This window comes from Desmodus rotundus, chromosome 6 (genome assembly GCF_022682495.2).
Source record: "Desmodus rotundus isolate HL8 chromosome 6, HLdesRot8A.1, whole genome shotgun sequence".
NCBI classification, from domain to species: Eukaryota; Metazoa; Chordata; class Mammalia; order Chiroptera; family Phyllostomidae; genus Desmodus; species Desmodus rotundus.
In genome coordinates, this window is record NC_071392.1 from 115,776,008 (window position 1) to 115,799,300 (window position 23,293).

General features: G+C 54.0%; 1 protein-coding gene across 3 annotated transcripts in view; it reads right to left on the minus strand.

Annotated features, from left to right (window-relative positions):
• Positions 1-1,023: 1,023 nt before the first annotated feature.
• ANGPT4 (angiopoietin 4) overlaps positions 1,024-23,293 on the minus strand; it is a 32,883-nt gene continuing 10,613 nt past the window's right edge. Inside the window, exons 2-9 of one of the 3 annotated variants that reach the window (XM_053927072.1) lie at positions 19,420-19,575; positions 17,986-18,107; positions 15,007-15,248; positions 11,221-11,336; positions 9,067-9,168; positions 7,411-7,577; positions 3,672-3,802; positions 1,024-2,978 (exon numbers count right to left, since the gene is read on the minus strand). In XM_053927072.1, coding sequence (XP_053783047.1) covers positions 2,818-2,978; positions 3,672-3,802; positions 7,411-7,577; positions 9,067-9,168; positions 11,221-11,336; positions 15,007-15,248; positions 17,986-18,107; positions 19,420-19,575 — 1,197 coding nt within the window. In that variant the 3' untranslated portion in view covers positions 1,024-2,817. Of the gene's footprint in view, positions 2,979-3,671; positions 3,803-4,356; positions 5,041-7,410; positions 7,578-9,066; positions 9,169-11,220; positions 11,337-15,006; positions 15,249-17,985; positions 18,108-19,419; positions 19,576-23,293 lie in introns of those variants that run through there. The other 2 variants (XM_053927073.1, XM_053927075.1) reach the window with 2 other exon arrangements.

The window sequence follows — 23,293 nt, forward strand, 5'->3', positions numbered from 1 at the left end:
ATTCAGGGATAAGAGAGTCTGTTCTGGGACAGAGTCAGTACTATGAACCAGCGTCTGACATTTCCTGGGCAGGACACAGCTGTGACCTTGATAGTCTGGGGCAACCTGGGGATGAGCTGGAGCCAGGGGCCAAGCCTTGGGGCTCAGGGAGGCTGGGAGAGGAGAAAGAGATGGAGAGAAAAGAGATGGGAGTCACAGAGATGGAGGGAGAAAAAATGATCACCGGTTCTTGCCTTCCCACATCACTGCTTCCTGAAAGTGTCTGTTTCCCCACTGCTCGTCCACGGGACTGACCCATAGGTGGGACTGACCCTGCTCCCCCAGCCCAGGTCTGGTCAATGAGATCACAGTGACAAGTGCAGGGGTGGGCAACAGGACCAGGCCTGGCTGGAGGGAATTGCGCCTTTGCTGGGATGCGTGAGCTCTCTGTCTTAGGGATGCTGAGCTGGGAGGTCACGAGCCCAGGACCGGTGGGTCCATCTCATCAGGAGAGAACATGACTGGGAATGAAGTCAACATGAAAGATGGCAGAACCGAGAAATGAAGAAGGATGTCATTTGAGTCCCCTGTATCTAACCGCACCTGAATCCATTTCTAGACTTCTTGTTAAGTGAGCCAATCCATTCCTTAGAACAGGGTTTGGACGCCCTGAGCTGGAGAGTCCTGGCTGGGAGGAGGGAGGAAAGTGAGAGGGAAAGGTGAACATCTAAGAACAGGTGTCTGAGAGTGACCCAAATCAGCCTCTTGGCCCTTTTAGAGAACTGGAGTGCAGACAGGGAATTGGGCCTTCGCCCCATCTGTAGAAGTCTGCCCCTGGGGCTCACAGCTTTGCCCTCCTCTTCTCTCCAGCACATGGCAGGGTAAAAATAAACGCCGTGGACACAGCAATAAATGCTCACCCTGCCTGGGTCCAGGGGAGGGGATGACATGCACTAGGGGCCGATTTCTGCCCCTGTTGCCTCTTTGGAAACTAATATTTATCAGGCACCTGCTTCACGCCAGGCTCTGCTCCGAAGCTGCCATACCCGGTCTCATCTCCCCCTTGCCTCAGCTCAGAGAGGAGCGAGTGTCACCCTGTCCCCTTCACAGACTCGGCTATGGGGGCCTCAAGAGGCTGAGCCACGGGCCTCAAGTCCAAGAACTGGAGCAGGTCGGACTGACTCCAAGCGCTGCCCACAGTACCACCCAGAGGTGTCCAGCCTTTGGGCGTCTCTGGGCCACACTGGAAGAAGAGTTATCTTGGGCCACACATTAAATACATTGCGACACGTATTCACAAAAAAAATCTCATAGTGTTTTAAGTAAATTTATGACTTTGTGTTGGGCCGCGTTCACAGCCGTCCTGGGCTGCATGGGGCCCGCGGGCTGCAGGTCGGACACCCCCAAAACACAGTAGATGGGCATTGATCTCACTGGGATTGAAGATGGTGACACAGTGGTGGGCAGGTGGCAGAGTGGCTGTGGCCCCTCTCTGACCTTGTCCTCTGAAAGAAGCTCACGAGGAGCCCCTGGTCCCCCAGGACCCCAGCTGTAGCACCATGTTGGATGGGGCAGGAGGAGAGGACTAGGGGTTCCCGGGTTAGACCTCCGAGGATTAGACCCAGATCGGTGTCCTGCCCAAGGCAGCGAGGACAGTCCCGGCTGTGCCGGTACACGAGCTGGGCTTGCAGGGAGCGCTGAGGGCAGCCCTAGGCAGCGAGCCGGCGTCCTGGGGCGGAAGGAGCCTTGGAGAACACTGGCCCAGGGCATAGACAGGAAACTTAGTTCTAGACCCTTCCTCGGGGATGGTGTGTGCCTGTCTTAACCCAAAGTTCCCTTCCAGTTGTCTTCAGAGACTGTTTGAGACTGTCCCTGTGACTTTTATGGCCAGAAAGGGTGAGTACCTGGGAGCGGGGATGGCACCCTGGGGCTCCTCCTCCTGACTCGAGGACTAGGTTTTTCCAAGGGCATCATCCACAGCCCTGGGAGATGCTCTGGAATAAACAGGGCCCATTTTCAAATAAGTAAATTTGGACAGAGCCGCCCGCTCTAGCCCCCTACGTGGGCAGTCACATAAGGGCTCTGACAAGTCCTGCGGCGAAGAATGCCTGTTCACATCGATTTCACCTGCTGCTTTCCTCGCACTTGACCGTGGGAACTCTGAGAGGGAGCTGGAGTTATTCTGTGTGGGGCACATTCTAGGACCTGCTGCGGGTAAAGGAGTCTCTCTTAGATCTTCTGGAGCCCCTGAGAGACCAGGGCTGAGTTCCAGATGTTGGGGCCTAGGAGCAGTTGACAGTGTAGGGTGAAAATAATGACCCCTATTATGGGGTATATGTAGCCTTGGACAGAAAGTTCAAGGACATCCCAAGGCTGAGAAAGCCTGGGACAGGAGATGGCCTTCCCACCAACCCTGGGGACAGAATCTGGGTCTCCATTTAAACAGTTTCCTGCCTGCAAAGACCTTCCCACCTGCCTGAAATTCTCCCATCAGCCAAGCCTTCCTTTGAGGAGCCAAGCCATCCATCTGTTCCCAGCTCATTCAGGGCAACGCGACCCTCATACTGACAGCACCTCCGCCACCCCTGGAAGACCGGAGAGAAGAGAAGGAGCAATCCTGCAGAGAGGGGAACCCCTAAACGCCCACCGTTTCACAACCTGAGGGGGACAGGGAGGCTGCTGACTCTTGGGGCCTCCCGGGGCAAGGGGGGCTGGCTCAGGAGATCCAGGTGTCCAGGGCCAGGCCCTGGCACTGTGTCCTGTGTGTGGGTCCTGCTTGTCCAGGGAATAGCAAGTCCTGTCTCCTCCTGTGGGTCCAGCCTCCACACGTGGCTGCTGTCAGATGCCAGCGGGACGCACCATCATCCGCGTGGCGCGCAGCGAGTAGCTGGCACCCTGGAAGTAGTGCCAGCGGATGCCGTTGAGCTTGCGCACGTGGTTGTGAGCTGGGTAGTAGATGCCGTTGAGGTTCGAGAGGCCACAGGCATCAAACCACCACCCTGGTGGAAGAGGGGAAGAGGCTCTGGGGAGCTGGGGACCCACCAGTGGGGTGAAAGCAGCCCCCTACCCCGAAGACTAATTGGGATGTTGCCTCCTCCAGGAAGCCAGCTCATGGGAGACAGGGCTAGGTGGGAATGAGCATGGGCAGTGGGAGGGAGACTCCCAGACGCCCAGCCTAAGGCCTCTGGAGGGTGGCCCTGGGCTCCAGGTGCCCTCTTGGCCCTCCCACCCCCAACCTTTTCCCTAACCCTCTACTTCCCTGTCTCTTTCCCTCACCCACCTCTTTCCTGCTCCCTCTAAGTCTCTATTTCCTTCTCTCCACGGGTTTTTAACGCTCTTTGTCATCCTGAGTCTCTCACACCCCAGGTCTGTCTCTTTCTCTCTCTGGTGGTCTCTGTGCTTGCTGTCGCTCTGTGGGTCTCTCTCAAACTGAGCTCATCTCTCCGATGGTTACCGTCTCTGCCTGACTCTTACACACTGTGCTCCTCTCTGTCTTCCCCTGGTCTGCATTTGCTTCTCCATCCCCTCTCCCTTTGTAATTCTGCCTCCATGTAGCTCCCTGTCCCCACCCTCTGTCTCTACGCAGTTCCGTTGTTTCTCTCTGTCTCCATCTTCTCCTGTGTCTGTGTCTCAGGTGTCTCTCCTAACTCCCACCTGTGGTTGGATGGGGCTTCCCCCCGCCCAGCACCCACCTCCGGACAACATCTGGGCACACTTGCAGAGGCAGTTGTCATTGTCCGCGTCCTGGGTGCTGAAGTTGGTGCCCTGCAGGACCAGGCCGCTCTGGCGCCCCGCCGAGCCGCTGTACCCGCTCAGAGAAAGCCTGGAAACCACGGGAGGCGGTGGTGGGAGAGGGCCCACAGTCAGGCTGGGGCCGATTGAGGAAGGCGCTCCGATCTGGTTGTTCTGGGTGGGGGAGCCGCGGCCTGGGGTGCTTGGCCCATCTCCCCTCCTAGATTGCCCCGTCTGTCCGCTGCCTCTCAGGGACCAGGCACCCACGGTGTGCCAGGCCTCCCTCGTCTCGCTGAACCTGAGCCTCACGCAGGAGCAAGCATGATCGTGATAATAACACAGTGAGGGCCATGGCTAACGTTTAAAAACCGTCTACCATGTGCCAGGCATTGTCAGAGCACTTTACACGGTTTAATTCATCTCGTTCAATCCTCACAACACTCAGTTATTCCCATTTTACAGATGAGGAAACACAGACCCCAAGAACCCAAGGAGCCCGCCTAAGGTCTCAGGACGACGAGGGCGGGAGCCGGATGCCAGCCCACTGGGGCCTGACGTGCGAGCTACGTGCATGTTCTTCCCCAGCTGGCCGTAGCAAACCCCAGCCCCATCACACCTCCTCACATCCGCCCACCTTCTCCAGGAAGCCTTCTCTGACCACACCAGCCCACTTGGATCTCTGCCCTGGGCGAACCCCTCCTTCGCCCTGTGACTTCCACAGCTACAGCCAGCTGGGGAGGGCTTCTATTTCTCTGCCAGGCTGAGTCTCAGCTCTGCCACTCGCCAGTTGCCTGACCTTGGGCAGACCACTGCACGTCTCAGCTTCAGTTTCTTCATCTGTTAAGGTGGTAACGGTAGTATATTAACAGTGAGGGGCCCTGGCAGGTGTGGCTCAGTGGACTGAGTGCTGGCCTGAGAACCAAAGGGTCACTGGTTCAGGTTGCCAGCCAGGTCAGGGCCCCAGTAGGGGCCATGCGAGAGGCAACCACATGTTGATGTTTCCCTCTCTTTCTCCTTCCCTTCCTCTCTCTCTAAAAATAAATAAATAAAATATTTTTTAAAATAAAAAAGAAAACACAGCGAGGGCTTCAGGCAGCTACTGTGAACCGATGACTTCAGCATGTGACAGGTGCAGAGCAGCGCTGACGCGTGACAAATGCTCAGCACAGGTAATGCTGCGTGCCATTTGTTCTTGTGTTCCTGGCCCTTGGCACACAGCTGCCACAGGCTCCCTCCTGCCTGGCCGGAGAGTGTTGGGTGCTTGTAGCAGAGAAGGGGCTGCACTCACCGCTGAGGCAAGGAGCCAGTTTGGGAGCAATGAAGAAGGTCCTAAGGGCAAAGGCAAGTGAACGCCAGATGTGGCCAGGGCAGCTCAGGGAAGCTCTGGTCCTTCCAGGGTAGGGCCTGGGAGATTTTCTCAGTGGGGTCCGGAAGGGATATGGGGCCAGGACAGGTGGCCTGGCTAGGTCCCTGCACCTCCCACTCATGGGCTCTGTCTGTGGTGAGACAGGGACATGTCCCTCAGGGTCCTGATGGCTGTGACCAGCCATGAGGCTCTAAGTGTACCCTTAAACACGCCACTGGGGGCTCAGTTCACTGATGTGGCAAACTGCCCATCCAAGAGGCCCATCTGGCCAGGGGCTCCCAGGGTGGGGCAGGCAGGCTGGCCCACCGCTAATATGGCCCTGACTTTTCCTTATGGCCATGGAGGGCTTCTCTCGAGGGCTCAGTGATGTCAGTTCAGAGGCAGGCTTGGGCACAGAGTAAGGTTTGGGGTCCGACTCAGTGTGGGGCTGTGTAAAATCGGGGCTGAACAAAGCGGATTGTTCTCATGGGCTGCTCCAGCAGCACTGGCCTCTCCACTGTGCCCAAGTCCTCAGCTCAGGCTCTGCCTCTCTTCTTCTGCCCTTTGGGGGCCAGCATGGGGATCTGTGATCTCTAGGGGACCCCCAAGTCATGAGCCAGGAAACCCTACTTGACCCATTGTTTGAATGTGCTTTGAGTATGTTTGTAACTCAGTCCCAGGGGACCCACACAAACCCACAGGTCTCTGGGGATGACCAAGTTAGACACAGCAGGTGTGTCTTCCGTGAGTCTGTGGGCCTGCACTTGAGTTTGTGTGTCTGTGGTGTGAGCATTTGGATACCACCTTCCCGCCTGTGTGTGCTTCGTTTGAGTTTGTGCTAGAATATCCGCGGTGGGTGCAAGGGTGTGCTCTGGAATATGCCCTTGCGCCTGGGGTTGTGTGTGATTTACCTGTGAGGGCTTCTGTGGGGGACATTTGTACATGTGTCTGGGTGTGTACCTGTGCTTCTTTGTGTAGCCGTGCACTTGTGTGATATGGTGCTCTGCGTGTGCCCCAGGGGTGTGGCGAGCCCCCGCACATGTGCACGTGTGCATGCTTGGGCGTGCAGTCAGGTCTGGTGGGTGAGTGCCTGCGGGAGGCACGTGCCGGGCGTCTGTGTGTGCCTGGTGTCTGTGTGTGCCTGGGAGGCATGTGCCCAGTGTCTGTGTGTGCCTGATGTTTTGTCTGTGCCTCCCCTCTTCCCTCCCCGTGGGCCACTTTCTCTTCAGGCTTACGCATGCACCCCAGCTGGGCTCCAGAAGCCCCCATTATTGTGACTGACAAATAAGGGTGCCCCTCCCGCCCGATGCCCATGCCCCAGCTGCTGACTGAGCCAATGCATTGCTACCTCTGGGCTTCCCTATGGGGATCCTCCCCACCTCACCAGCTGGCTGATTCTGTATGGTGGTAGCACAGGACTGGCAGCTGTTCTGTCACTTTCCCCCCGCCCTCCTTTGGCAGTTTCCAGACCCCACTGTGCTTTCCAGGATCTCTACCCCCAGCCCCTTAAGCTTTTCCTGTGAGCGGGGACTCTTCCTTATGATCTCAGCAGTCTTTGCAAGAGGTTGCTAGGGTTTTAGGTATCTGTGGCCAGCTGAATGTCAACTCTCTCTCTGTCTTTTTTCAGAATATTCTTACTGTCTGAGATGTCCTTCCTACTCTCTTTGTCTGGAGAATGCCCACCCATTACAGGCATCACCTCAGTGCCTCAGTCTCCACATCACTAAAGCAGGTACAGCAATGCTCACCTCAGAGTGCTATGGCAGGTTAAGTAGAGTAATGTGCCTGGAACATGGTAGGTGCTCAATAAATGCTCATTCCCTTTCATAAACAGAGCCAAGAGCCAGGCTGAGGGAGGGAGGAAGACCTTGATGATATTATGATGTGCTCACATTTAAGCTCATCCTGTCGTTAAGAAGCAGAGGAGCAGAGAAGCCAGAGCCTCGACTCCTCCAAGTTCACAAAGCGAGCTGGAGCAGAGCTGGAATGAGCCCAGGTCCCCTGACCCCCAGCCCAAGGATCTTTCCATCTCTCCCCACAGTATAAGACAGGCTGGGGAAGTCGCCTCTCCCCTTCTGGGCCTCTGTAAAATGACTGTCTTAAGGTGACTGACCTTGGAAGGCCCTCCCTGCTCTGAGAGATGGCAGCATCAGCAACATTCTCTCCACCCCACTCCACCCAGTGGCTAGGATGTGCTGAGTGCTAACCAGCTGCCTCCAGATCCTGTGACGTGTGCCCAAATGGGGGACAGATGGTAGGAACAGGAAACGCCCAGGGATTGACCCTTGGTGCAGAGTCGGTAGTCACTAGCCAAGGGTCCTCAGCCCACCCACCAGCCTGGGCCCCGAGCCCACCTGTACAGCTGCTCCTCACTGCCCAGCTGGAAATGCTCATACTGGGCATAGGCCTTGTTGCCTTCCCAGTCTTGTAGCTCCAGACGCAGAGAGTAGGCCGCCCTGCTGGTGAGCTGGTGCACCAACTCGTTGCCCAGCCAGTGCTCCCCAGCTGGGTCACCGAAGCCCTAGGAAGAGAGGGGGGTGAAGGTGGGCTGTATGCTAAAGAGCTGGGTTGGGCCAGGGTCTGGGGCCACTTATCCAAAACCTCTTTGCCTGATGATGAAGTTCGTAAAGTATAGTGTGGGCAGACTTGGGGAGGGCGGAGCTCCCCAACTTCTAGAGGAAAAAGACTAAGACTTTTGCAAATGTAAAAGCCTGTTAAAAGTAATTGAACCACATTCCTATTAAGTTTGAGAACAGGCAAAACTCATCTGTGTCGATAGAAGTCAGAATGACGACTTCCTTTGGGGGAGCACAGACTGGAGGGCATAGGGGGCTCCCAGGGTGCTGGGAGTGTCCTGTGTCCACCTCTCAGGGGTGGCTACAGGGCTGAACACATGTGGAAACATTTACTGAGTCTGATACTTAAGATTTGTGCACTTACTGCATGTAAGTTAAATCTCAATTTAACAACGAAAGATTTTATTCAGCTGCATAAATGGTGGAGCACACGCTGTTCAGGGACATGGAAGCCACTGTAAAATTTCTGCAACATGGAGCACAAGGAGGGAAGGACTCGTGGACACGGGCAACAGGGTGGTGATTGTGGGGGAGAGGGAGGGACAAGGGGGGTAAATGGTAATGGAAAAATACAATAAAAATAAATAAAAAAGAAAGAATACTTGAAATACTGAAAGAAAGGAAATTCAGCAACATAGAAATGTAAAGAAATAGGAGTCACCAGCATCCTAGGTTACAAACCAACACCCTTGGCCAGAGCAAGAGTTCAGCACCACGGACAGGGCAGACCTCAGCCCACTCCCCATTTCAGTCTTGCGGTGCCACTGATTACGTGACAGCCAGCATTCTTTTGTGTGTTTCTGCATCCGGCCACCCTCTGTCTCTGCTATTCTAACGACTGCTTAAGACCCACTAGGTTCAAGGACACTCCTAGCTTATATCAAATGGACAGCAAGCAGGCACAAAAAATATTGTTGCATTTCCTCGTGGGTGTCTTTGTTCATTTGTTTTGCATTAGAAAACTGAGTTTTTCAGTCAGCTTGCCAAAAGTCCTTTATTCAAAATTTAATTTAAAAGTTGGAACGCAACGGAGCGCTATTTCTCATCTTGTAAAAGGCACACGGCCTTCGAGCCAGCGATCCCACATTACAGAACCTCTCCAGCGCATGTGGTCACATATGTGCATGAAGACGAGGACAGACACTTAAGCAATTCAGCCAGGGCTGGGAGAAGGAGATTACTATTTTTCTGCTTCTTTTCTTTGTATTCTTTAAATTTTTAAAAAGCAATGAATATATGTTATCTTTTCCCAAAACTAAAACATAAAGTTAAACTTTCATTATTAGGAGTTATGTTAGAATTTGCAAGAAGAAGGTTAAATTTCAGAGCATGGAGTCCCGGAAAGCTTAAGGACAAACCACTCCCCCGCCCACAACCCACCTCCTGCAGCAGGTTTCAGGGCTGAAAAGCCCCTCCTCAGGGCAGTAATGTTACCTGTTTATAATCTTTCCATTTCCGCTGAAAATTCACGCTGCCATTCTCACGGCGCTGGATGAGGGTCCATCCACCTCCATTGGTATCCATGTCACAGAAAACCTGAGGGAATTGGTGGGGGCAGGGGGTTGGGAGTCCTTGAAGGCAGCCAGAAGCCAGGTACGGGCCAGCTCTAATGTGATGTGGCCAAGAAGATGACAGGGGAGCCTGGTGGTCAAGGGCATCAGACGATCCAGGCTCAAATTCCCCACCCACTCTCATCATTTTTCTAGAGGGCAGGTGATGCCCTCTCATAACCTTTCTTCCTTCATTTGTAAAATGGGATATTACTACCGTAACCTCCTCGTGCCTCAGGTTCTCATCTGTGAACTGGGGTGGTTGTGAGAATTCAACGAGATGAATCATCTAACGAACAATCTGAGTAAACGCAGGCTTCTCGCTCGTTATTACTGCAGGGCTGCTGCAAGGATTAAGTGCCGATAGGCGTAAAGTGCTTGGCACACAGTGTAGACTCAAGAACTGCCATTCCGTTCAGTGGACAGGTGTTTTCTGTCCACTTCCTGTGTGCCGGGCTCCATTCAAGGCACTGGAGCCCATATGGATGAGAAAAACAGAGTTCTTTCTCTCAACGTGCTTACCATCTACGGCAATTGTACCTTTCAGTCTACCTTTGCTCACATATCATTTTTTTCCAGCCAGTTCATTCCATGTTCAATGTTCAGTGAGGACAAACTTGGTGCCTAGCCCTGGATGAGAACAGTCAGAGAGAAATCAGACATAAGTCAACCCTCCGTGTTGACTTGGATTGGAGGAGGCTGTGACGGTGTAGGTAGACTATTGAAGACAAACACTGGGGCAGCTACAGGGACAGCCCTCAAGAAGGAGCCACCGGAAAACCCTGGAAGCCTTCCCGGAGGAGGTGGCATTGGAACAGAGCCTTGGCTGATAATGTGTCTGCCAGGTAGAGATGAGTGGGGATGGCATTTCCAGTGGAAGGAGCAGCAGGAGTAGAGGCTCTGAGATGGCAGAGGCCTGCTGAGTGAGAGAAGACAGTGGCATCTGCTGTGAGGGTAGCAGAGGGTGCAGTAAGGGAAACTGAGGCCTAGAGAAGGGAAAGGACTTGTTCAAGGCAAGTGACTCTAAAGAAAAATTTAGGTTTGACTCCAGATCTCTTGCCTCCTAGGCCAGTTCTTCCCTCTCTATCTGTGTCCCCAAATTTCAGCCATTCACACCTTCCCGAATTCCACCAAAGCTAAATACTTAATTTCATATAGAATATCTACTTAAAAATGATATTCATATAGAATATTTACTTGAAAATTTTTTTCACTAAATACTTACACTAAATGTATTTTAAAAAGACATCAGTACCATAAGTTGAAAACTAGTAACACTTGCCTTTGTTCAGAGAATTGTAAAATCAATGAAAACAAAACACGGTTATGAAAGTCTAGCTAGAAACTGTGAGCCTGGCCTCCTGTGTTAACAGGGGAGTGTGGCCGGTGCGTCACAAACGATCTGGAAACAAAATGAGCCATTCTCCTTGATATATTCAGGAGAGTTGAGAGGAAATTGAAAAGGGAAGTACCAAGTGTGAATACTGGCAAATTGTTCCCCACATTCTTCCACTGCTGGGCCTGGCCCCCAGACCCTCCCTCCTGACTTCCACACTTTCCCTTGACCCTCCTCCCCACCTGATCGCCGGACCTCAAAGTTCAGGGCAGCCTTGGGAGCCAGTCACAGAAGAGGGCCCTTTATTTCCCACGTGGAGCAGAGAGGCCCCCCACTCCTGCCATTAACTGACTCTGTGTAAACTAGAAAGGAACTTCTTTGTGTTAAGGCCCTGGAATTTCATGATTTGTTTGTTACATCAGCTAACATAACCTTCAACACAGAACTATTTCCTGTGATTCCAACTTAAAGGTATCTCTAGAGAAGATGCAGGGGAAGGATATACTCACATTTGGGAACTTCTGCTTTAACCCCTTGAGCTGACCCTGGGCTGGGTGGAGGCTCCAGAAGGGAGGGCCACCCTACCTTCTTTGAAGTCTAAAATGTTGGAGGCAGGCCTGAAGTCGATGGGGGTGGGGGGGTTTGTCTGTGGCCCTTGGCTCAGCACCTCTGATAGCCTCAGCCCCCTGAGAGCCCCCTCACCTTCCTGGGCTCTGTCATATTGGCCACATGGATGGTGTAGATGCCACTGGCATTGGCCCCGAAGCGCTGGATATCTGCGCAGTCCTGGAATACGTGCTCCGCTGCCACGACGGAGGCTGCGGTGGGACAAAGCGAAAACAACTGCAGTGAACTAAGGAGAGAGAGGAGGGGCCAGGCGGGCACTGCTGCCTGCTCTGTGCCAGGATCCGGGTTGGGAGTCGCTGGGGACAGGGAGAGGAATCAGACCTGAGAAGGTTTCCTAGAGAAAGTGAGAGTGACCTGGGACCTCGGTAAAGAGCAGGAGCTCCCTGAGTGGTGAAGGGGAGGGTGTTCCAGGCAAAGGGAACAGCATATGCAAAGGCTCCAAGGTAGGAACAGTCCTGGAGTGTGCGGGGAACAGGGTGCGGTGAGGGGAAGTGAGTGAAGCCAGGAAGGGAAACGACTCACACCACTAGAACAGGACTGAGGCCAGAGAGAGCTCGGGTTGTCTGATCAACCTGAGGGGAGCAGGGCAAGGCTGGCTGAGAGAGGGCCACCGGGGAAGGACACGGGAGGCTGAGATTTCAGCAGGGGCCAGGTCAGCCTTGCATGTGAGGCCAAGGAGCTCAGACTGTGCCAAGGAGTGTGGAAGGGAGATTAGAGGGGATAACACTCAAATCAGGGAGGGCAGAAACGAGGCGGCTACAGTGGAGAAGGCACTTCCCACCTCCACAGACCAGAATACCAAGGCCCAAGAGTGAAGTAACTGTTGCAAGGGCACACAGCTGGCAGGGACAGAGCCTTCCCTCACCCCGGGGATTGGTCCCTGGAACTCCCTTGGGTGGGAGGCCCAAGGTCCCCTCCATAGGCCGCCCCTCAGCTGGACATCCCTGCAGCCCTGGGAGCTGACCACTGGTCTTAAGAGCCCATGTTTCTTCTCTCAGGACACTGTTAATGATCGAATCCCAGTGGGCCCCAGGGGCTTCAGGCCTGGCCTGAAAAAACTAACTGTTGACAAATAAACAGAGAGGGCTTCAAATTCCCCTCTCTGCCCCGCTTTAGTGGGATCCAGTCAGAGTTTGAGCTGGGTGTCCACCAGAATCCAATCTCTAGGTAGGTGGTTATCCAAGAATGGAGCTAAAATCCCAGATGGATAGGTATCCTCACCAATGAGGAACCAGGAGGCTACTAGGGGGCAGGACTTCCTGTCTTGGCCTCCTGCTGGAACCTGGATCCTAGGTCCTGCCTGGAGCTGGGGCACCTGCTGGAAGGAGGCAGTTTTTCCTAGATCATGAGTGAAATGACTAAGGCCCCAAACCACTGTGCATTAACATTCCCTGGGCAGAGTCTCTGTGGCCCCTGCTCTCAGGCTCCAGGTCCGTGGGAAACTGCAGTCCAGCCAAGCCCGGGAGAGGTACGGGCCTAGAGGTAAGCAGGGGCAGGCCCAGCTTTACCCATCCAGGTGAGGCCAGGGCTGGGAGCTGGTCTCGGACTTCCGGTCAGCCTTCCCAAGGCTCTGTCCACTATTATTTTCCTTAGTCAATAGCAAAGCAGTTACAACAACACTAATAACAATAAAAGTGGAATATCTATTATGTGTTGGAGTGTTTCTTAGCCAGGTGCTGCCAGGGGCAGTGTGAGGCCAGGAAAAATGTTTTCAGGGGGTATAACAGTAAGCATGGGCTGGTGCTGATGTCAACATAGTTTGGCCCCAGCCCGGGTCCCTTCGAATCTCTAGGCTGGTAATTTGCACATTGTTCCATTTTGGTCCTAGGCACCGTGCTCAGCCCCTTCATGTACATGAATTTATCTGGCCTCTGTGCAAGAACTCTGTGAAGTAGGTGTTATTATCATCCCCATTACATAGGTGAGGAAAATTGAGGCTCTAAGGTGTTAAATGACTTGGCGAAGGCCCAATGCTGGTAAGTGAAGCAGCCAGGGCTTGAACTCTGGTCCGTCTGACTGAAAAGCCTGCACCCGTCCACTACGCACTTCCCCTTGGGTCTCCCCCACTGAGCCTACGCAAGGCTGAGCACACAGACTGTGTTAATGAATGCTGCTTCTGACGTCGTGCGTGCACTGGGGTTTTTTCTGCCTGTGTCCCTGTCCTTCTAACCTTCTGAAGGCCCTGAGTTCTCCACACATGGTGAGCCTCCACCTCCCTAGGACAAAGCAACACAGACTTCCTATAAGCTTCAAGGATGCCTGGTTCCCTTGCCTGTCTCCATTCGATATTCTGTTCTACACCTGGAGGCTAATCGTCTTTCAGTTTCTCCATTCAGACAGGGAAGAGAAACGACACCCTACTGCTATCCCTGGTGACAGTGTGGCAGGAGAATGGTGTGTAATAGTAACTGTCCCATTTGTTGGGACAGTGTGACAGTGTGGCCAAGGGTGTCCGAGGTGAGGTGTCCAACACAACTGTCCCCCAGCCTGGTGAGCAGGCGTCGGGCCACAGCTGGAGGCTGGGTTAGTGGTGAGCCCGTGGCGAGAGGTGTCATGCTGGGACTCTGTGCACTGGGCTGAGCTACAAGAAACCCACATGCGGGATTAATTTCAGCAGCCTTGCTGCCAGGGCAGTGCGCCAGCTGGTAACGGCTTCAGGTCACTCTGTAGCTCATGGTTCGGAGGTATCTGCTTCTCCTCCCTGTAGCTTCCTCGGGGCTCACACCCCTATCCAGCAGTGTCTGCCGGACTTAGATGGAACCATGGTGCCATCCTCTGCTCCCAAACTGCTGCCAGCCACAGTGCCTGGCATCCAACACTATCGCCAGATTCCTGGTGCTAGTAAGGCTTTCCTGACTCCCCATCATGATCCAGCAGCAGTGGGAACCCCTTTCTGCGTCTTTCTCTCTCCTGCACTCCGTGGTTCCAATCAGGCTCCCTACAACAGTCCGCCCTGTTCACACTTCCCCAGGGACTCCCCACCGCCCGCAGGTTAAAGTTCCCTTTCCTTAGCACAGCAATGTTTAGGCCTTTCACGGTCTGGAAAGTTCAGAAACGCTGCTAGCAGAACAGCTGGCAGGCACATAGTAGGCACTCAACAACTATGCCTTTCCTTCTCCTTCCCTCCGAGACCCACAGACAGGAGGGGTCAGCATTTTTGCAAGAGACACAGGCCATGACTGTGTTGTTCGCTGCTGTCAGCCCAGCACCCAGCACCGGGCACTGGGCCTGGCCCGCGGTGGGTGCTCGGGAAGTGTTTGCTGACTCAGGGACTGCAGCGGGAACCAGGAGCGCCTTGGCCACCCCCAGGGAGCCCCGTGCGAAGGAGCCAGTGAAGGACAGGGAGCTGGCCCATGCGTTGTTCTCTCTTCTCAGAAGTCAGGGCCAGGGGTGACTGGTCACTTCCGTTTTGCCCTCTTGGGCTCATGGGCAAGGGTATTAGGGTGAGTGAAGTCCCCAGGGGAGCACTGAATCCAACCTCCTCATTCTATAGGTGGGGAAACTGAGGCCCAGGGAGGGGTGGGGCAAGCCCAAGCTAGTGGGAATGGAATATGGATCCTGGAATCCAAAATTATTAGTCTAAGCTGGTGGAGTCCTTGTTATTATCATCACTTGCATTAAACAGATGGGGAAACTGAGGCCGAGATGGACAGGGGCATGCCCAGAGAGTCCGGGAGAAGAGTCTGAATTGGTTCCTGTTGGGACTGTTGTCATCAGTATTATTATTGTTTATTGTTATTTCCATTTCACAAGTGGTGGGAGAAGGGTGAGGGCTTTCCCGAGGGAGGGGGGCTTCCAGGCCCGTGGGTAAGCAGTGTCTGCGGCCAGCCCCTTCCTGCCCACCTCCCGCACCGTGCGTACCCCGCTCACCAGTGCCCTGGGCCACCAGGCGCAACAGGTACTGCACCGACTCCAGCAGCTGGTGCTGCTGGAGCTGCAGGAGGTTGGAGTTGCTGCTGGCGGCACGCAGGCTGCGCTGGAGGTCGGCGAGGGCGCCGTTCTGGCGGCTCAGCAGGCGCCGCAGCTGCTCCTTCTGCCCGCGGAGGCTGGCCAGCTCCGCCTGCTGCTGTGTCTCCAGCGCTTCCACCCGCGTTTCCAGTGCGCTGCGGGGAGGGGCGAGGCGGGGCGCACAGAGGTGAGCCCGCCATCCCCAGCAGGAAGCCACGCTTGCATGCTTTCCCCTGGGTCCCAGTGTGAGTCCTCGTTACAGACCCGTGCTGAGGCTCAGAGAGGTAGAGCGTCCAGCTCAGGGTTGCAAAACCCAGAGGTCCGTGGCACAGAATGAGGATTGGAGAAAAGAGTAAGATGGATTTGGGTCCAGTACAGAAAAGAAGTAGGGGTGGGAGGAGCATGCCAGCAACCAGGTGGCCAGGATCAAATCCCAGATCTGCTGGGCCTTTGATCCAGCAGTCCACTCTCAGGAAGTTACATCCCTCTGGAGAGCAAGGGCGAGAATGCCAATTGGGAGATGGGTTGTAATAGGGTACAACAAAACAGCCTATGCCCAGTAGCCAAGGCTGGCTGAGTTCGTTCCATTTGGTGTCCCTGGAAATACCCTGGAGCCATGAAGAGGAAGAAGATAGAGTCATTTGCACAGAATTGGAAAGATGCTCAGGACTTGGCGTGGGACGACCCTGGCACATCAGTGCCCCTAGTTTAAACCCATGTGTGGGAGGATAAAAAAGAGAGAAAGGAAAAAAAGTATCAATGTAAACATAGAAGGTTGCAGGTGAACTTACAGGAAGAGGTGCAGAAAGACCGTGGGAGGACACAGTGGTGCCTGGGCAGGCGGGAAAGGGACAGCGCAGCGCGTCCCCTGAGCGCTGACGCTTTAGCAGAGCAGTGTTGAGTGATGGAGTTGTGGGGGGGGGGGCGCTGTGTGGAGGGGGCCGACTTTCTCTTCCATTTTACACAGGTCTCTGTTGTCTGATGATATGAACAGGAGGCATTTTTGTACTGAGTATTAGAAAAGCAGAGTTTGGGTTTGTTTTTTTTTTTAAGAAACACTTTTGACTCAGCTCTTTCACGGCTGGCATTTTATCTCACAGCTTCGCTCCTGTGTGTGTGGTGGGACTCGGAATGTTGCTCACCGCCTCGCCGGCTGCAAGTGTACAAAATCGGAAACAACCCCAGTGCCCATTAACTGGGCACGTGGGAGTAAATGCAGGGACGGCCGTACAGCAGACATGCAGCTGGAGGAGAGAAAAATTGTACAGCCGTTTCCTGGATAACTGAAAAAAGAGAAAAAACCCACCCAAAACCAAGGTGCAGAGAGTGGAATGCTACATTTGGGCTTAAATAGGGCAAAGAGGGATTGTTCGTCCCTATTTATGAGAAACCTGGAATATCAGCTTACAGAATGTCAGCTTTACCAGGACAGGGATTTGCTCACTTCTGCAACCCCTGGTCTATGAGAGTGCCTGACGCACGGTAAGAGCTCAAAAATAATTCTTTTTTCACCCCAAAATGTTGTTGGTTGAATGGACAGACAGACACACCAGAAACTAGGAAGAGCAGCACCTCTGCTGCAGGTGAGTGGGTGGCTGAGGGAAAGGGAGAGGTTTCCTCATACGTCAGGCCATGCCGACCCATTCTCCAGACTAAAACACTAAGTCCAGCCAGGGCAGAAGGAATCTCCCCGGGATCCCAAATCATGTCGCAGGAAGAGAGAGAATTCGGGCACACTCAGATTCTAGAATTTCAGCCAACTCCATGGACCAACAGCTGATGGATGACATCCATCTGCACTGATTTCTAGGCCCCCGGTGCCAATTCGGAGTGATGGAAAGTGTCCTAGTCCTTGCTCCGCCCCCCGCGTCCCCCTTGGGGTGGGAGAATAAGAATGAGAAGGTGACAAACTACCATTAACTGCACCCCAGCCGGAGGGAGCTGGGCGACACTTAGGGACTTATCTTGGCCCCTCACGTGGGCAACAATAACATCTTGCCCTGTGCACAGGCCTGAGGCCACCCTGTGGGTGGATTCTCCTCCTCCGGCCCCCTGACCTTGGCGGTTTTTTCTCTACTCAGCTCGAAACCGAGATGAAATCAGCCTCAGAGGTCTGCTTCTCTGCCTTAGCTATGTCCTCCAACTCCTTCTTTCCTGTGTAATTTAAAGGGTGTTCCTCTCATGCGTACTTGTTTATAAAGGCAGAGATTCCCCACCAACCAGTGCAGACAAGGAACTGGTGATTGTGGTTGCTGCAGGGAAAGAAAATTGGTGAATGAGATCAGATTTATTTATTTACAAGTAAAGGAATCACATTAAAATGTATAGGGCAAATTCTATGGCATGTCAATTGCAGCTCAATAAAGCTGTTTAAAATTTGTGAAATAAATAAATGGAGAAAGGAAAAAAGAAGAAGGGAGGAAGGAAGGAAGGAAGAAAGGAAGGAAGGAAGGGAGGGAGGGAGGGAAAAGAATCAGGGTGTTCTGAGCTCTAGGGACATGCCTGTCCCTGTCCCCACCCACCCAGCACTGGGTAGCCAGGCTCTATACTGCCTGGCCCCCGCCCCAGCCCCAGCCCCAGCCCAGCCCCCTTGTCCACCTCCACTCCCAGCTGCAGTCTGGCCTCCAACCCTGATCTTAGTCCTTGCCCCTGCCTGGGCCTAGTCCCAGCTGTAGCTCTAGCCGTAGCCTCCACACTGTCCCTCACTGCAGTCCTAATCCAGGTCTCGAGCCCTGTCCCCAGCCCCTGTTGCAGGCACTAGCCCAAGTCCATCTTCCAACCCTGGCCCTGGCTCCCACCCAGCCCCAGCTCTCATGCTTACTCAGGTCCCAGCCGGGCCCTGGCTCTTAGCTTGGGCCCTAGCCCCTCTCTTGGCCCGGTGCCAGTGCCCACCTGTTGTAGCCCTGCAGCTGGTAGAGCTCATGGCCCTGTAGCAGCAGCTGCTTCTCCAGCTTGTTGGTGGACAGTGAGGTCTCCAGCAGCTGGATCTTCATCCTTGATGTCTGGTTCAGTACCTGCCGCAGCAAGCAGGGGGGTGTGGGGGGGCCTCTGTAAGCCCTGCAGGAGGCCTGCCCAGCAGCTGCCTACCTGCCCAGCGGCTCTGCCATTCCAGAACCTTGCTGATCTGTCTCCACCCTCCCAGGAGTTAATTTCTGTGGTTGTTCATTTATTCACTTACTCACTCACTCACAGGCCCTAACTGAGCGTATGATCTGCTCCCTAAATTTGCCTTCCTGTCACTGCGGCTCAGGCCCCAGGGGGACTCACCCTTAACCTCCACACCTAATCCATCAGCAAGTCCCATCAGCTCCGTCTTCCAAATGGCTACCTGACCACTTCCATCCCCCTCCATGACCCCCACTCTGGCCCTGGCCTCTGTCATCGCTCATTCTGTGTCCTGTGTCAGCTGTTCACAGAGTCCCCTGTTCCCGCCCTTGTCCCCTGCAGTCCCTTCTTTGCTCAGCAGTCCAAGGCAGTTTTTTAAAATGTGGCCCCTGTGCTCAAAATCTTCCTGTGGCTCCCACTCATGAAGTGGAGAAGCCCAGTCCCCACCGTGGCCTTCAAAGCCCTGTGATGCTATCTGCCCCTGTCACCTCTCTGACCCCTCGCCCACCACTCACCCCCTCGCCACTCCAGCCACACTAGTCTTGTTGATGTTTCTGGAGCTTGGCAGCCTGGTCCCGCCTCTGGGCCTTTGCACGTGCTGTGTCCCTTGTCTGGACGGCTCTCCCAGTAAGCTCTCCAATCCTGCCTTCGTGGTGGTGCCTGCCTGGCCTCCTTGGCCTCACTGTCTCAACCTGCAGCTCATCCCTGAGGCCACTCCCACCACACACAGGGGTAGGGATGGATACCTGTTTTACTTAGTGTGTAAACCACAATCAGGCACCTCCAGCAGTGCCTGGCCCATAGTAGGGCTCACCAAACGCATGCCCATTTGTCAGTCACCTTTTTCTCCGTTCAATTACTTACCCTCTCGTATACCCAGCTGTCTCCTCTCTCAGGCATTGGCCCCTTGAGGTCAAATGAACTGTTTGTTATCCATTTCCCCTGGAGCACTGTGAGCCCCCTGAGGGCAGGGGGAGCATGCTGTCCCCCTTCATCCCAGTGCCCAGCATTGGAGTCACAGAGGCCAAGGAGCCAAACCCAGCATCACCCCCAGGACTCATGGCCTGATGGGAGATGATTCGGTGACAGGGTCATTGGGAGGGGCCCCAGGGGATTACAGGCCCAGAGGAGGCCTTGAGATTAGCCAGGAACAGCAGTCAAGGCAAGATGACCCAGGCTGGCTCACAGGCCCCCCAGTGCCGCCCGCGCGCCCTCTGGTACCTGAGCCTCCACGTCAGTCAGCTTGCGGGCCCGGGCCGCGGTCTGGTTTAGGAGGCTGGTGCCCAGCTCCAGCACGGTGGCCGTCTGGTTCTGGACCATATGCTGTTGCACCTGCACCAGCTCCGGCCTCAAGTTCCTCTGGATGTACCTTTCTAGCTGTAGGGAGACCATGGGCTGAGGTCACGGGCTGGGGCTGGGGAAAGGCTCCTGTCCCTTCCATGTGTCCATGAAGGACACGGAACAACCAGGAGGGGCCTCCCTGCCATGCCAGGCCACCATTACCTCTCGCCTGGACTATTTCAGCAGCTTTCTTCCTGGCCTTTCTGCCTCCACTCTTGTCTCTCTCTGCCTATTTCATCCTCCACGCAGCAGCCAGAGGGATCCTGTTAAACCTAAGTTAAATCACATTCTTCCTCTGTTCAAAACCCTCCCAGGGTTTCTGTCTCACTCAGAGGAAAAGCCAAAGTCTGCTATGACTATGGCTTCTTGTGTGCCCTGACCTCCTGCTACTACTCTGATTTTCTGTTCCTCTTCTCTTCCTCACTCGCTCCAGAAGCACTGGCATCTAGGACATCCCTCCAACACAGCAAGCGTGCCCCTACCTCAGGGCCTTGGCACATGCTGTTCCCTCTGCTTGGAAACCCCTCTCGCCATCATCCCCTCCGGCATCCATGGCTCACTCCTTCATGTCATTTCAGGTTTTTCTTATCACTTATCAATCCCTGACTTTATATTGCCTATTTAGCTGTCCGTTGCCTGTTTTACTCTTAGAACGTCAATTCCATAAAGCCAGGAACTTGGTCCTGCTCACCACTTTATCTCCACGTCTAGTACAACGCTTAATGCATGCTGGGAGCTCAGTAAGTGTGCGTTCAGTGAATTAATAGGAAAGGTTGGCAGCAAGGGTCAGCAATAGTCATGTCCGTTTTCCAGCTTCCTAGGGGAGAGCCAGCAGCAGAGAGCGGGGACACATCTTTCCCAGAATAAGAGTTTGCAGATCCATCTGCCAAACTGGACATTTTGTTTTCCTGGCCCTCTCCGTCTGCCAAACAGGGCTGGTCCAGCCAGTCTCCAAGGGTTCTCCCAGCTTGAAAGTCCTGGGACCTGACAAGAAAATGTTCATTTTCTGACAGGGCCGGGCTGGGTTTTTTTTTTTTCCCCCAAGAGCAGGAGGAGTTGGTCTGGCTGTGACACCGGGTCCAGTTGCACGGGTGAACAGTGTGTTCTGGGGGCTCCGTGCCCCTCCTCCACTCCCTCTCCATGCTGCACACCTGCCGGCCTCTTGCCACTCCCCCTCCCCCCTTCCCTCTTCCACCTTCTTCCCTCACTCTCTCCCTCAGTCTTCTGTGAGGTTCCTCAGGGAAGCTTCCAGGGCCCTTGGGAAGACTGGTTGTCTTCCCAAAGGTGGTAACCTTGTCTGAGGGGCAGGCACTGGCTGCTTCCTCCTCCATCTCTTCTCCGGTCTTCCATCTCAGTCTCTGCTCCCATCCCTTCCTTCCTACAGTGCTTTTGAATGAGCACATTCCACTGTAGTTCGAGGTCAAATCCTGAAGGGGGCGCACGTGGGTGCGCTGGTATTGATTAGAACACCGGTTCTCCGGTGTGGCCCTTGGAACAGCATCTCCAAGGAGCTTGTTAGAAAGGCACATTTCTAGGTCTCACCCAAGACCTGCTGAATCAGAATCTCTGGGGTGGCAGCCAGCCAGTGAATCTGACGCGCACTCAAGTGTGAGGACTCTGGGCATACAAATCACAAAGGGGACGGAGGACCAGGGAGAGAAGCACTCCCGAGCTTCTCAAGCCTCTGTCCCGTTGCCCCCCTTCTTCTGCTGCATCCGCAGCACCCCCCACCCCCTCGCTGTCCCCTGTCCCCTGCAACACACAAACACGCTTCAAGAGTTCCCCTCTGAAAAGCAAAGAAAAACGATCCCGGACCCCACGAACCCCTTCACCTGCGCTTCGGATTTCTCTGCCCCCCTTAACGGTACAAATTCTTGAACAAATTACCTCCATTTCCTCACCTCCATCCTCACCCTCACCTTAAAAAATTTAAGAACATTATTATGGTGTACTTCACACATACAGAAAGAAAAGCATAAAAATAATATAATAAAAGCTGTGTATTTATCACACTCAAGAAAAATATAACCCATCCTGTCAAATCCCATGCACCCCTGCCTGTCTCCCCCCGCCCGGGTCCCCTTCACTCCTTAACTCGCCTTGGTCTGGCCTCCCCAACAAGGCAGGGTCAAGGGGCGCACCTGTGTTCTCAGCAGCAGTTAATGCAGATGACCACTCCGTTTTTCTGGAAGCACTTTACCCCAGTTTTCCTTCTCTCGCCCCATCACCTCCTCCCTCTTTCCTCCTTAACCGGGCTCCTACACGTTGAGAATGGCGGCTCATAGCCTAGTCCCGGGCCCTCGTCTCTCTGCACACTCTCTCCCGAGGTCAAGGGTCCTTAGTGTGAAGAGAATTCGGGAGGGTCCACAATGTGGATGAGAAAAAAGACTCCATCTTTTGTTCACTAACCCGTAATTAAAATTTGGCACTTTCTTTAATCATGAGCACAGGCCACACACCATTGCACTGCTAGCCAATCCTGGGACTTCATTACCAACAGAGATCAGGCATAATTTTGGCACAACATACGTGTTACAGTATCTTAACACACTGTTTTTGCTCATGATGACTCTGGAATTATGGACATTCTTGGACCCAACACTAAATAATGCTATAGCTAGAGCACAGATTTAGTTTAGTTTAGTTTTTTTTAAATTTATTTTTAGAGAGAGGGGAAGGAAGGGAGAAAGAGAGGGAGAGAAGCATCAATGTGTGGCTGCCTCTCACATGCCCCCTACTGGGGACCTGGCCTGCAACCCAGGCATGTGCCCTGACTGGGAATCAAACCGGCGACACTTTGTTTTGCAGGCCTGCACTCAATCCACTGAACCACACAAGCCAGGGCTAGATTTAGCTTTAATATTTTGATTACAATTGCAACATCACTGGGTGTTCATATGCTTTTATTTTTTGCATTTGAAAGTATTATTCTGAAAAGGCTTCCGTACGCTTCAGCTAGGACCAGACGCCAAAGTGTCTGAGGCCACGAATGCACCGGGGCCATGAGCAGGTGCTCGTCGGTCCCAGGGCTTTCACGCCCCCTTCTGACTCCTGCCCTGAATGTCCCCCCACTCATTGTCCCCACACGGGTTTCCAACAAGCATCTCAAGCAAAAGCACCCAACATGGAACCCTGGATTCCTCAGAGCCCACCACCCTGTTCCTGTGTCCCCACCCCATTCTCCCTTTGTCTTTCCTCTCTCAGTAAAGGCCCCCCCCCAAGTCCTTAAACCCCAAACCCAGACCTCATCCTGGACCCTTCTTTATCTCACCTGCCATACTCAGTCCACGAGTAAGTCCCAGCCACTATGATCCCAATGCGAGTTCTGAATTGGTCCACTTCCCTCTGTCCCCGGCCAGCTACCATCATCTCCACGGGCCAGACCCTCATGCCGTCCCCCACCACACCTCAGCTGGCTCCCCGGGAGTCCAGGAAGTGGCTGGTCAAGGGAGGATGAGGGTAAGCAGAGCTACACTGAGGCTGCTCTTGGACTTTCCCATGAGTCATAAACCTCTTGGGACCTGGTTTAAAATACAGACTCCCAGGCCCTGAGTTCCTGCTCTACACTGTGAAATAGCAAGTCCATTTCTATCACAAGACCTTCTTGGGCATCTCCCTCAAGCCTCTCATGTGCAGATGGACAAACTGGGGCCCAGAAGACTCGCCTAAGGTCACTACATGGTGGGCTGGATTCCAAGACTCCTTTCTCAGGGGCTTCCTCAGGTCTGCAAAGCTGGGTGGAAACTCAGGGTAG